The sequence below is a fragment of the Cryptomeria japonica genome, chromosome 3 (genome assembly GCF_030272615.1).
Source record: "Cryptomeria japonica chromosome 3, Sugi_1.0, whole genome shotgun sequence".
In the NCBI taxonomy this organism is placed as follows: Eukaryota; Viridiplantae; Streptophyta; class Pinopsida; order Cupressales; family Cupressaceae; genus Cryptomeria; species Cryptomeria japonica.
The window spans coordinates 899,513,781-899,528,259 of record NC_081407.1 but is presented as its reverse complement, the minus strand read 5'-3'; the positions used below and the strand labels follow the sequence as shown (position 1 = coordinate 899,528,259).

The 14,479-nt window shown below is 37.7% G+C and overlaps 1 protein-coding gene across 1 annotated transcript; it reads right to left on the bottom strand.

Moving 5' to 3' along the window:
* Positions 1 to 9,172: 9,172 nt before the first annotated feature.
* LOC131874424 (uncharacterized) lies at positions 9,173 to 14,105 on the bottom strand. Its single transcript, XM_059217802.1, has 3 exons — positions 13,289 to 14,105; positions 12,319 to 12,923; positions 9,173 to 9,292 (listed from the first exon to the last, which is right to left on the bottom strand). Exons 1-3 carry the CDS (start codon positions 14,103 to 14,105, stop codon positions 9,173 to 9,175), a joined length of 1,542 nt encoding a protein of 513 aa, XP_059073785.1.
* Between the last annotated feature and the right edge of the window lie 374 nt (positions 14,106 to 14,479).

The window sequence follows — 14,479 nt, the reverse complement described above, 5'->3', positions numbered from 1 at the left end:
AGGGAGATGTGTTTGGTCCCTTAGGATGAGGAGTCAAAGCTCTCCCTTAGACTAGTGAACTTCGACCTCGTTGAGACTACATCTAGGGACAAAGGATATTATTCTCCTATCTTTGGAAGACCATATACTTTTAAAATTGTTGCCTCAAATGCTTCCACTCTCAACTCTAAAAGTCTCTGCAAATTGTTCAATCGTGTGGTCATTATACTCCATCAACCTTAAACAATAGTGAATCCAACCAGACCTTTCAAAAAATGAAAAAATTCAAGTGTTTGTTAGTAACAAATTGTGGTCTATTGGTTCTCTCCTTATAATGTCGTTATCCATTTTCATTGCCCAAGCTCTTTCTTTTGCAATCTATAATTAAACTATCCTAGATTTTACTATCTCACTCCACCATATGTACTACTCTTCATTCTCTAAAATTCACTTTGTTTTCTTCACTTTACTTAAGCTCTTTGAAAAATGACTAATAGCTCACAATTCTCAATTTCCTTTCTACTTTCTTTCATTCTATTGAACAATCAAACAACTATAATGCTTTTTCTTCTTTCACTTGTGCAAAATGAGTACCACAACTTGTAGACACCTAAGTTTGTCTTGTCCTAATTAAATAAATATTTTTATTTAATTAATTATTTTATCCTAAGTCTTCTATGAATTAAACTAGAAATTGCACCTTAGTGTGCAATGGGTACGCCGAAGAGGTGTGGAAGGTCAATTAGGAAAAAAAATGTGTGTATATTTTTGCATGCATTTGTATAGAACATGATGTGAATTGGTAAGACATTAAACAAATAACATTATTTTTTTAACAAAGGTCTCAATGGAGAAGTGGTAGTTTTAAATAAATTATGCATCTGCCTACAAGGATCTAAGCATAACTGAAATAAACCACTAAATCATAAGATAATTATGATCCATTACCAACAATGTCATATTATACAATTTTCAATTGGGAGAGGGATGGAGAGAAGGTGGAGATGGATGGAGAGGTAGAGATAGATTAATAAATAGTGGTGGAGAGTAGAGAAATAGAGACGAACAAATAAACAAAGATAAGTAGATATAGACACAGAGAGATGGAGAGAGGGGGTAGTGGAGATGGAGAAGGAGAGATAGCTTAATCGATAGAAATGGAGAGAGTGAGTAATGTAGGTAGAGGGATATATAGAGAAATGGAGAGAGATGGGGAGACGTAGAGAGATATGGATAGAAAGAGATGGAGAAAGGAGCGAGAGGAAGATATAGGGAGATAGATATATAGAGTAAGAGAGATGGATTAAATAAGAGAGAGAGGTAGAGATAGTGATATGTAGATGGAGAGTGAGGAGATATAGAAATAGATGGGGCAATAGTGAGAGAGAAAGAAGGTGCGAGAGGCATGTGTGTGTGTGGTCTAATAAAATCAAACATAAGAAATAAAATGAAACCTATTAAAAAGTTTCAAAGTTAATTTATAATTTACCTTTATTTAATTCAATTCATACATATGAATAATAATAATTATTAATTTTAATTTATTTAAATCTTTCTAATAGAAAAAATGGAGCGAAAAGGGTAGAGCAGAATCCCGAATCATTTGTTGAAGGTTGGGAGGGTGAGAATTGCACGACACTGACCTACAGGAACTCAGGAAATTTGAATGGCAATGAGCGGGAGCACATCCAAACAATTGATGTTTCTGAGGAAATTGAATAAGATGTGGAATTCCTCAAGGATTTGGTGATTATTTTCAGGTTCATTGGGGTTAGATCGGATCGCAAGAGGATATGCACCTATGGATCAAGGATACATGGCATACGCTCTAGATCACCAAGTTCCTACCCAGAGGGTTCTTTATTGTTATTTTCGCAACCGAAGAAGAGCGATAGAAGATCTTGTAGGGTGGCCTTTGGACTATTGATTCTAAACCCTTATACATACAACGATGGCATAGGAATTTTAACCCGCTCAAAACAGATCCCTATGACAAACCAATCTGGATTCAATTAAACAACCTCTTGATGGAATACTGGACAAAAGAAGCACTCGATAAGATCGGTAGATCCCTCAGCACCCTGATGGACACTGACGTTGATATTGCTCAAGGAGACTCTTACATCTATGCAAGATTACAATTAGCAGCAGTTAGAAGAATTCCCACACGTGTTAATCTTAGTGCTCATGGAATGGTTTGGATTCAGTCGGTAGAAATAGAGGAAGAGAAATTTTATTGTTTGAATTGCGATAGAAGGAATCATTCCACAAGCAAATGCAAGATCCCAAAGAATGAAAAGAAGGTATGGAGGCCAAAGCAAAAAGATGATTCTGAAAACCGTGGGAATTTTCCCTGCCTTGAATACAAAAAATTGCAAGAAGAAAACCATGTCCTTCCCTTGGTGTCAGATGCATAGAATGCACAAGATGAACCGAAGGCCGACACCAATAATGAGCATCTAGACAATGAGGTTGGAGATGAACAAGAAGCACAATCGAAGAACGATGAAGAATCAGAAGCGGAGTCAGATAACGACGAACTAGGCATTGTGGACAAAAGGAGCATTTGTCAAACTGTGATCGCAAATATGGATAGGATTAAAATAGGTGGGGGAAGGAAATCGAATAAAGTGAAGAGAGAAGAGGAGGCAATTGAGAAGGGCTTCCTTAGTGTTTCTGACTTTCCTAGAAGGAAAAGTACCAAGGGGGTTGAGGGCTCCCTTGGGAAGAGATGAAGATCACTACATGGAATGTCAGGGGCCTTACGGCTCGTGACAAGCTCTAGATGTTAAAGCAACATCTGGTCAAATTAGCGAGTGATATTGTGATGCTTCAAGAAACAAAATGCAGTGTGGATGAGGGTGACAAGTTCGTAAGTTATTGCAAAGATTGGAATGGATTCTTCCAACCGGTAGTAGGTCGGGCTGGGGGTTTGGGGTTACTACGGAAATCAACCACAATTGGCGTTGAAAGTTTCAAAGGAGGCAACAATTGGATATCCTGCTCAATGCATAGTAAAACTAAACAATCTGATTTTGAACTATGAAACATATATGGGCCCACATAATCACAGGAGAAAACGGTCCTATAAGAAGAGATCTGCCAATTGATTTCGGCAAGTGGAAATAAAAAATTAATAATGGGTGGGGATTTTAAGGCAATCTTAGATCTTATTAAAAAGAATGGTGGCTCAAACAAAATTACAAAGGATATGATGGGGTTCTGGGATTTTGTACAAAGAATAGAGGTCATTGATTGCAAACCGTCGAAAGGTTGGTTCACCTGGACCAATAGAAGGAGGAGGATCTTCAACATTTCAAAGTGATTGGATAGGTTCTTGATTGGTACCTACTGGATGAAGTAAGGGATTCAAATCTCATTGAAAACACTACCATGCAGTGTCTCAAACAATTACCTGATGCAGTTGGACATTGGTGCAATAATTCAAGGCGATAGCGGATATTTCAAGTTCCAGAACACGTGGTGGAGGGACACTTCATTAAGGGACCGATTGGAAGAATGGTGGAATCAATGCAACCATTTTAAAGGTATGCCTAGCTTTTGTTTTCTAAAAAAGATTACGTTTATTAAAGATCAACTTAGAGTCTGGAATAAGGCGGTCGTCAAGAATATCTTTTCGAAGAAAGAAATATTAGAAGCAGAATTGGAGGCCCTCAATTTGAAAGTCTTTGTTAAGGGCATGAATGCAGAGGATTTTAGTCATGAGAAGGAGTCGAAAGAGATGTTGGTAGAAGTCTTAGCCAGAGAAGAAATTTAATGGAGAGAAAAAGCTAGAGAGTTGTGGATTAATGAAGGAGATAAAAACATAAAGTTATTCCATGCTTCAGTCAAAGTGAGGAGAGCACAAAACCAAATTAAATAAATTGCCTCAAAGAATGGCACACGCCCCAAAGACAAAGATAGAATTGGACAGGTGGTTGTGGATTACTTTGAGAAAATCCTAAACTCAGATGATAGAGTTGATGAAAATCTAAGAGAACAGATGTTGGAAACCACCCCTAAGTTGGTTACGCAAGAGGACAATCTTATGTTAATGGAGCCTTTTACAAAAGAAGAGGTTAGGGCTACGGTTTTTGGTCTTCACCCAGATAAAGAACCCGGGCCGGATGGGTTCCCTGCAAGATTTTACCAAAAATGTTAGGAATTCATTAAATTGAACCTGTGTAAAGTAATCAAGCAAGTAAGGGCCAAGGGGAAATTTGGTGGGGAGATAAACAACACAACTATTGCTATCATACCAAAAAAGGATAACTCCAATTCCTTCGAATTTTTTTGGCCCATTGCCTTATGCAACACTTTGTATAAGATAATAACTAAGGCCATTGCTTGCAGACTAAAGAAACTATTGCCAAAGCTAATATCCCATGAACAAAATGGCTTCATACCGGGGAGGGAAATAGCAGACAACATCATACTCACTATGGAAACCATACATTCCATTGTCACTGATAGGAAGAAGGCCATGATTGTGAAGCTTGATATCTCTAAAGCATATGATAAGGTTCGATGGGAGTTTTTATTCAAAGTGTTGGGAAGGATGGGGTTTGACAAAAATTGGATTAGAATTATCGAACTGTGCATAAGCTCCCCTCGTTTCTCTACTATTGTCAATGGAGCACTATATGGTTTTTTCCAGTGCAAGAATGACTTAAGACAAGGTGATCCAATTTCACCTTTCCTTTTTGTCCTCATGGCTGAAACTTTAAGCAGACATATTGCCAAGTTAAGAGATGTTGCGACTTGGAAGGGGGTCACAATACATAACGATTTGAAACCAGTCACCCACTCCCAATTCACAGACAACACAATGTTGTTTGGTGAAACTACCATCAAGGAGGCATAGATAATTAAGGAGGTGTTGGAGCTCTTTGCAACCATGGTCGGGCAATGCATTAATGTGAAAAAATATAATTATTTTTCTTCAATACTAAAATGATAACCCAAAGGAGAATTGTGAGATTGTTGGGCTGGCAGATAGGTTCGCTGCTGGCAAAGTATGATCTCGGGGTCCCAATGTTCTCTAGAGCTTATCGAACTGAATTGTGGGAAGATTTAATCTCAAAGTGCAGGCATAAGTTGGAGTTATGGAAACATAAATGACTCTCACTACCTGACAAAATTCAACTCATTAAATTAGTGTTGGCGACAATGCCTATCTATGCCATGTTTGTTTTCAAGTTATCTACTATAGCACTATAGGCGTTGGAATTTTATTTTTTTTAAATTCTTTGGGAAGGAGCCAAACAGGTAAAGAAAATCCCTCTCCTCAACTGGAATTCAGTTTGTAAATAAAAAATGAATGGTGGGGCTGGGTTGAGAAACATGGAAATGTAGAATCTTGCTTTGGGGACGAAGCTCATATGGAAAATGTATAGATCCCCTAATAAGATTTGGTGTAAGATCATGCAAAAGAAGTATTTGGACAATGTAAATCCTAGAAGAATTCTCACAATGATGAGCACAAGTGGTGGGTCTATGGTATGGAAATTTATGAGGGAATGCAGACATATAATAGTGAATCATTTAACCTAGAAAATTGGAGATGGGAAAAATGCAAATTTCTGGTTTGACTCTTGGGATGGACACAAAAGCATCAACAAGTATTTTAGCCAAATTGAGTGGATGAAGGAGACAAAATCAATATATGGAGAGTTTGTGGTTGATTGTGTTAAAGAAACATATCCTGACAGTGGCATTTATGAATGGATTCCGATTTAGATTGAGAACATGACAAGTGACGACCAAAGAAAATTGGCTAACATTTTAAGAAATAGAAGAATTACCATAAAAAATGTAGAAGATAAAATTGTATGGTGTGCAACACAATCTAGTGAATATTCAACCAGATTGGGGTACCAAATCCAATGTTTAGAGAATGAGGATAGGGAGTGGCCTACTCATCTTTGTTGGGACAAGATGGTAGCACCCAGGGTGAGAGCCTTCTTGTGGACAATATTACATGGAAGAATACTAACGGGATTATGGTTGAAAACTTATGGCATTTGTGGGCCAACTATATGCGTATTATGTAAACAAATCAAGGAATCTACTAATCATTTGTTGTACGATTGTCCCTTTGCAAAACAATGTTGGAATTGGTTATGTCAGAGTTTGGAATGGTCCTCCACAATGGATGATTGTCTAGCTAATTGTATCAAAAGGTGGTCGAGGCTATATAGGAATTCGGTATGGGGGGTTCTATGGAAGATTTCTCCATCCATGTTGGTATGGCAAATCTGGAAAGAGCGAAATAGAAGAATCTTCAGAGAAAAAGAACTTCTGGTAGATAAGGTTATTGACAAGATCAAGTGGGCAATAAGTGAAGTAGACAACACAAAGTCCTATGGTAGGAAGATTGAATTCGTTTCTGAATGGGACAAGAAAATACAAAAAGAATGGGGATCCCTAAAACCCCATAATATAAATATTATTTATAAGGAGGTAAAACGGTCTCGGGCTAGACGGGAGGCTCTGGGGGATGGATGGATTAGGTTAAATTTCAATGGGGCTGCCAAAGGAAATCCAGGTGCCAATGGCTATGGCTGTATTGCAAGAGATGAATCTGGCAAAATGTTATTCAATATATGTGGAAACCTAGGTGTGGCCACCAATAATGAAGCGGAGGCTATGGTGCTTGCAAGAGGTTTGAAGCATTGTTTTGAATTGGCCTTAAATTCTATTTTGATAGAAGGAGACTCCCAGATACTGATCAATGCAATAAAAATTGAATCATTGTCCAATTGGAAAATACAAAGGATATAGGAGGATATGTTGACTTTCTTGAACAAAATACAAAATTACAAAGTAAGTCACATTTTTTGAGAGGCAAATAGGGTCGCAGATCATGTGGAAAATTTGGGTGTAACTTTGAGGGATAAAGAAGAACAAGTTTTTAGAGTCATACCACAAGGAGATCTAAACTAAATCCTAAAGGATGATACTGTTGGCTCAGATAGGAAGTGCAAGAAAGGCATTGACTAGGCCCTGCCACAAAGGGTACACACACCTAGAATTCAAATTGTGATTTGATTTTAGGTTTGGCCTCACAAAAACCACAATCGAATTCTCTGTGGAGTCGTTGCCCGAGAAGAGATTTGACAAAATGGAGGTGGCTGCACATGCTCGGGATTTGCTACAGATCCAAGGACGGATTTGGTATGATGTGGTGCTCAGTTTTAAGGTACAAGGAATAAGTTGTTTCCTATTTTTGACAAAGCTCTCTAATTGACAAGGATGGGAATCCTGCAAACTGAAGAGAGTAAGATTATGGAGACATTCTCAGGATTCTTGCTATATTATGTTTGTCTTTCAAAGCACCTGGTTATAAATATTTGGCCAGAGAATTGCTTTACTAAAGCAATTAAGGGGTGTGATTGCGAGAATGGTGCACCATTTTGGCTTGAGTTGTTTGTGTGAGGAAGAGTCAATCCGGCAACAATGTCGAAGGATTTCCCATACAGATGAGTGGACATGGGATGAGGTGTGGAGACTGGCGAGTGGTATTTTAGGTGGCAAGAGGCATTGGTGTGATAGTCTTGTATACGAAGCAGTGATCTGCCCCATGGTAGATGTTCTGGACTCTAAAGAAGTCTACATCTAGAAAATTGATGGCTTTGTGAGAGAGGTGGATGTTCAGGTCTTAGCCAATGCCATTATGGACCTGGATTTGGGTGGGTGGACGAGCATCCTTGACTATTACTTTAACCCCACCCATCATATTCCCGAACCCCAGGAGGAGAGCTCTGATTTTGAGGATGAGGAGGCCATGGAGGCAAGGGCAGAGAGAGAGAGGAAGAGGAATTTCATTTCTAAGGCCTGAGAGGTGTTTTGTGTGGGAGTCATGAATTGAAACCTGGGTCTATTTAGGAGATTGCTAAACTCTGTGGATAACTAGCTCACTGTGGCTTTAGCGGTTCATGTGGTAGATATCGAGGGAAAAGACTGGTAGTTATCCTCCATTATCTGGAATAGTATTTGAGTAGTTGCCATATTATCTAAGCTATCTATGTAGCCTCTGATGAACTGTATGTACATGAGGTATCCCCTTTTGATAACACTTATTAATAAAAAAAAATAACAATTAGTAATCTTATTATTTCAAAAAAAAAAATTAACACAAAATATTATTATTTATCTACATAAGTTTTTTTTAAAGTTAAATAATAGTATTATTAAAATGTCCATATATATTTAAATTAATTATGAATTATTTGTAATATAATAAATATTAAAATAAATTAAAATTAAAATAAAAAAAGTTTTAAATATATAATTTATTATTTATACTATACGTATTATATATTATAATATAATAATAAATTATACATTTAAAAAATAATTTTCGTTGTTTAAGTTTATTTATATATAATATTATATTATTTAGAAATTTTTAAATATTATTATTTATCTACATACATTTTTTTGGGGGTCGGTAATATTGATTTTTTATTAAATATAAGGAAAGAGAATAACATTACATATACTAGGCCTGATCATCTCCCAAAAATCCCATATTCTCACAGACTATCTATTGCTTACTAATTTTTACACAAATGCTTCAAAAAGCCATGCATATCAAACATTCTACAAGCAACTAACCCCTTCAAGGGGATAAGACTTCAAATCTAGACACTTCCCCCACTATTTTTAACAGTAAGAAATCCATCAGCCATATAACAAAAATGGATTTCAACAGGTTTACACTTGGAATCATCCCCGAGCTAGTCAACGTCTTGCGCTGCGCTTCCTCCTAGGAATGATAGTCAGGAACCAAGGCCTTCGACTTCCCCTAGAGACTTGATACTTCCTTATTGCTGCCTCTAAAGAATTCCATTCTGCTTGAATGTGGTTCAAGTAAATATTTTGAATTACCATTATGGGCCAGCACACAAAGGGGACGAAACCCAGCTCCTCCACCACAATCTGACTATCAAAACACTCTCTATAATCAAACCCATATCCCGGGTAAGCCCATTCTAGAATAGAGTCAATTCCAGTTAGTAAATCTTGTCCAAATAGGGAATTCATGACCCAATGAATGTCACCTACTGAAACACCTAATTCAAGACCCCACGCCATGATCATCGCTACAATGTCAACATCTAATTTCCATTTATGGGTTGCATGCTGAAAAAAGTAGCCAAGCGTCCTCTACACTACATTCACCACGTCATCAGATGGGCATTTGAGGAGGAGTTTGGGCTTGGGATTCTCCACCGGCCCATATAGAGCCTTTTGCTGCTTCCGCGACTTTAAAGTGAAAGTGGCCTCCATCTTTCAACCCAATCTGCACCTGCACATAAACACAAAGACAAAGAAAAATAGAGATTTGAAGAAGGTCTTCAATCTTAGCTTCCTTAAAAAGAAATTCAGCTTGTGTGAACTATCGTTCACATAAACACTGGGACACCAGGATATAAATGTGCTTTGCTTTAGCCATCATATCACCACCTTCACATAGAGTGTGAATAAAATCATTAAATTCACTTGCTTGGTTATAATCCACTATCCTCAACTCACTTCACCACCGCCACTACCATCATTAAGGCATACTCCTTACGAAGGACATGCTATATATAACTACCCCTACCAATTTTTTCAAATTAAATCATAGAAAATAACAATCGAGAGACCCTGTTATAATCTTCTATTAAAAAAGTTACACGTGTGTCCCCAACACCCCTTAACTGCCATCTGATTTCCTATCCTTCAGAATATTTTGAGTTTAAAAACTTCAAATCCATACAAATCATCCATTTAAAAGAATCGCCTTTTCCACTTGAAAAATCCTCTGACACTTCCCGTCCTTCACACCACCTTTCCTCATGAAGAGTATTCGACCTCTTGGCTTGCAAACATATATGTTGGGTCATCATTATTTAAAGTGATTCATCTAAAGTTAACTCACCATCAAAAAATTCAAATCTTGATTCCTCCACTTGGTTAAAAGACAAAGCCCATTTAGATAATTTGTCGGCCACCTTATTACCCTCCCTCCTAACATGACTGACCACAACATCTTCAAATGAATTCAAATCCTCTAATACTAGTGATAAATAGTTCTGAAAATGCCAAGCCTTAATTTCTCCATTTTTGATAGCTTGGATTGTGATCAGCGAATCCCCTTCAGATGTAATTTTTTAACACCATGATCCTGAGCACACCAAATTGCAAACAAAGCTGCATATGCTTCATCTTCATTATTAGTTCCCTTCCTAATATGTTGGGCCCCTAATTTCAAGAAATCACCACAATGGTCCCTTAGCACCACACCCACACCAAACAAGCCCATACTATATTGCACAACTCCATCAAAATTTGCTTTGATCCATCCCCTATGGGGTGGATTCCACTCTATGGATGTGTCCCTCTTATTACTCTGCTTATTATTATTCCAAGCCCCACGTCTTATTTTGATATTTGGCCATAGTTTTTGAATTCTCTTATCCTCTAGAGTGAAAGGGGCATTCATGGATTCCATTTGGGATTCTGCTGCCCCTAAAGTGTCTTTGATTGCCTGACCAATTCTTCTCACAAGCCTCCTATCATCTTCTATCTTATCTTGAAAGATCCTTCTGTTTCTTTCCTTCCAGATTTCCCATATCACTAGAGATGGGATAATATTCCATATGCTTGAGAAAGTAGACTACCTATTTTGCCTTGGCTAGCTTTCAAAGACATCTTTGAGAGATTTTTGTAAAGGGCCATGCCAATTTAACCTCCCCTTTACACTTAACAACCAGTTTTGAGCTACTTTGTATTGTAATAAAAGATGGTCAATATCCTCTTCTGCTTCCCCACACATTACACACTTTGTGGGCCCTACCAACCCCAAATGCTTCCTTCTTTCACCTGTAAGAATTATCCCTTTGATAGTCAACCATGCAAAAGCTCCTGCTTTGGGGAGGTAGTGTTTGTGCCAAATTAAGTCGTTCACTTTTGAACGGTCTTCCACCATACCTTCCAAGATCTGATAGCCTAATTTTACTGAATATTTACCATCCATGGATCCACACCAAACCACTCTATCTTGTTCTTTCATGGTAAAAATCTTCCTCTGATCTAAAATCTATTTTAAAAGAGATTGTTGAGCCTCGTGACTGATAGATCTTTCCAGCACCATTCCTCCCCCAAAACACCTTGTTTAACCTCCAAATAATCTCTGACTCAGTCACCCCAAATTTTGCATAGCTATGTCTTTATATCAAAAAAGTCAGCCATATCTTTTATTGTAGGATAAGCTGCCCAAGAGTCATCCCAAAATTTAGCTGAACTTCCATTCCTAATATTCCATGTTAGATGGTCTATTAGGACTTTTCTACAACTCACTATGAAATTCTATATTGCAGATCCCTTTGGCGGATTTTTTATCATAAAAACTTTGTGGTCTTCGATAGAGTCCAAATATTTAGCCCTCATAACCTTAACCCATAGCTGGTTCGGATTAGCATAAATGCTCCAGGTAAGTTTTGCTCCGAGAGCCTCATTCATAGTTTGCCAATTCCTTAGGCCTGCACCCCCCTTCATCTTCGAGCTACAAACTTTCTCCCTAGCCAATAATGGATTTTATCCTGCTCATTTGCTCCATTCTAGAAAAATTTTCTCATTTTTTGTTTGATCACATTTATGATTTTACTTGGAATCTTGAGGCACATCATAGAGAAAATTGGGATCGCCGAGACAACCGTTTTAAGCATTAAAATTCTACTAGCCAATGTCAGCCATTTACTTTTCCACCCCTCAAGTTTGTTGAAGGAGCTCTCCACCAAATTTTTCCATAATGCTAATTTATTTGCTCCTCCAAAGAGAGGGATGCCTAGGAACTTGCTTGGTAGGCTTCCCAATTTCATGCCAAGTATTCCACTAATCTCCCTTTGTTTGGAGGGGTCTGTATTAAAAAAAGAAAATCTATGACTTGATCTAGTTCACTCTTTGACCTAACACATGCTCATATTTATGAATGATCCATTTTATGACTCTATCCTCCCTTGTCGCTGCCTCTCCAGCCAAGAATGTGTCATCTACAAATTGAAGATGGGTAAGTGGTTCCACCCCTTCTGCAATCTTCACCCCCTTCCATCGGCCTACCCTACACTCTTTAGTGATCAATCTCCCCAAAACCTCTACCATAATTATGAATTAAGAAGAGGATAAGGGATCACCTTGTCTTAACCCTTTGTTTGATGGGAAGAAACCCTGTGGGCTCCCATTGATGAGAACAAAAAAGAGTGGGGAATTGATGCATCTATCTACCCAAGCTATCCAAAGTGGATCAAAGCCAAATTTAGTTAAAACTTTTAAAAGGAAATCCCTATTTACCTCATCATAAGCTTTTTTGATATCCACTTTTATCATCATTTTTTCCCCTTTTGATAACCGAATGGAGTGAATTGCCTCATGTGCTAGGATGATTCCTTTGTAGATGGATCTTCCAAGTGCAAACCCACTGTGTTCTGGGGAAATAATCTCCTCCAAAACCCGTTTCAATCTATTTTCTATCACCTTTGATATTACTTTATAGATTGTATTACAAAGGGATATAGGCCTACAATCATTGAAAGTAGAGATATTCTCCTTCTTTGGTATTAGTGCTATGAATGTGTTATTGAAATCTTGAAGGACAAAACCACCCTTTCTTGATTCCTCCACAAATTCCCAAATATCTCTAGCTAGAATATCCCAGAATTTTTGAAAAAAGAGGGCAAGAAAACCATCTGAGCCTGGAGCTTTGTCAGAGCCCATACCAAAAACCGTTGATCTTGCCTCCTCCATTGGCACTACACTCAATAACATCTTATTATGTTGTTCCTTCACACATGTAGGGACGATATCCATAATGGTCTGCAGATCCTCATCTATTAGCACTTCTCCATTGAAAGACTTAGAAAAGTGACTAATGGCCTCCCTGTTAATAGCTTCATGATCTGTTAGAAGTTTGCCCTATATATTCTTAATTGAGAATATCTTATTTTGTGTTCTCCTCACCTTTACTGACGTGTGAAAAAAATGGTGTTTTTATTGCCTTCCTTCAGCCAAGTTTCATGGGATTTTTGTCTCCAAAATGATTCCTCTCTTGCTAAAATTTCAGAATACAACTTGTTAAGTTCCTTCTCTTTCAAAAAAGATACTTCATCCATGCCTTGTAGGATGACTTGTTCATGGAGTTTTTTCAACTCTTCTTCTAATTTTAATTTCTCATTAAAAATCTTCTTGAATGATTCTCTATTCCATTTCTTTAGTTGTTCTTTAACAAATTAAAGTTTTTAAAAGAAAGTGAAAGCTTTATTACCTGTCTTTTCTTGGATGTGATTCCGCCATACCTCCATCAGAGATACGAGGTTGTTGTCCATAATCCACATTTCTTCAAATTTGAAAGGACATCTATCTGGAGCTTTTTCATCTTGTATTCGAAGATATATTCGGTAATGATTAGACCTCGTAAAAGGGAGAATATCTACAATACATGTCCAGAGACTAGATGACCAATCACCAACTATAAAGAACCTATCCAGGCTTTCATCTATGCTTAAAAATCTGCTTCTTTTATTGGTCCATGCGAATTCACCAGACTTGAAAGGAATCTCAATTAAACCAGATTCTCTAATAAAGGAATTGAAGTCATTGTTACTTTGTCTATTCCAACCAACTCCACCCATTTTATCTAAAGGTCTAACCAAACCATTAAAGTCACCACCTATAATGAAAATATTTTCAGTGTCCTGTTTAAGACACTCAGATAGATCAGTCCATAGCTGTCTTTTTAAAATAGTGTTGTTTGCACCATAAACATTGATCATATAAACATGCATATAAAATTGTTTGGAGAAAACTCTCACCCATTGCCACCAATTACCCTGTCTCATGATTGTGACATCCACCAAAGAGTCATTCCACATAATAGCTAGACCACCCGAAGCTCCCCGAGCTTTCACTAAAGCACATTTCCATTTTTTGAATCTTCTATGAAAAGTAGCAAAATCCTCTATCTTAATTTTGGTTTCCTGCAAACAAACTGTATCCAATCTAAACTGATCAAGGCATCTCTTGATCAGTATAATATTTTCAGGGGCATTGCAACCCCTGACATTCCACGAAAGGAGCCTCATTGCCTCTGAGAAGAGACCACATCGCTTCCCGATCTCAGTCTGAGTTTACTCTAGCCAACAACACTTCCTGCAATTTCCAGTCTAACTCTGTCGGATTTAGGTCCTCTTTTCTTCTTTTCCCCTACTTTCACTTTGACATTTTGAGTTGGTGTCATTTCCAGAGATATATTTTCCTGATCCCCTCCGAGAGCAAGTAAACCTAACTCATCCTCCCATTCTAGGGCATCAGATGATTCTCCCTTTGAATCCGATGATATCAAATCCCCTCCATCATCTTTAACTCCTTCAAAAGATGCCTCTAGATTTCTAATGGGTGAGATTTGGATATCTTTGAAAACCGTCTCTTCTAGGTCTTGACCATTATGAATTGCTTG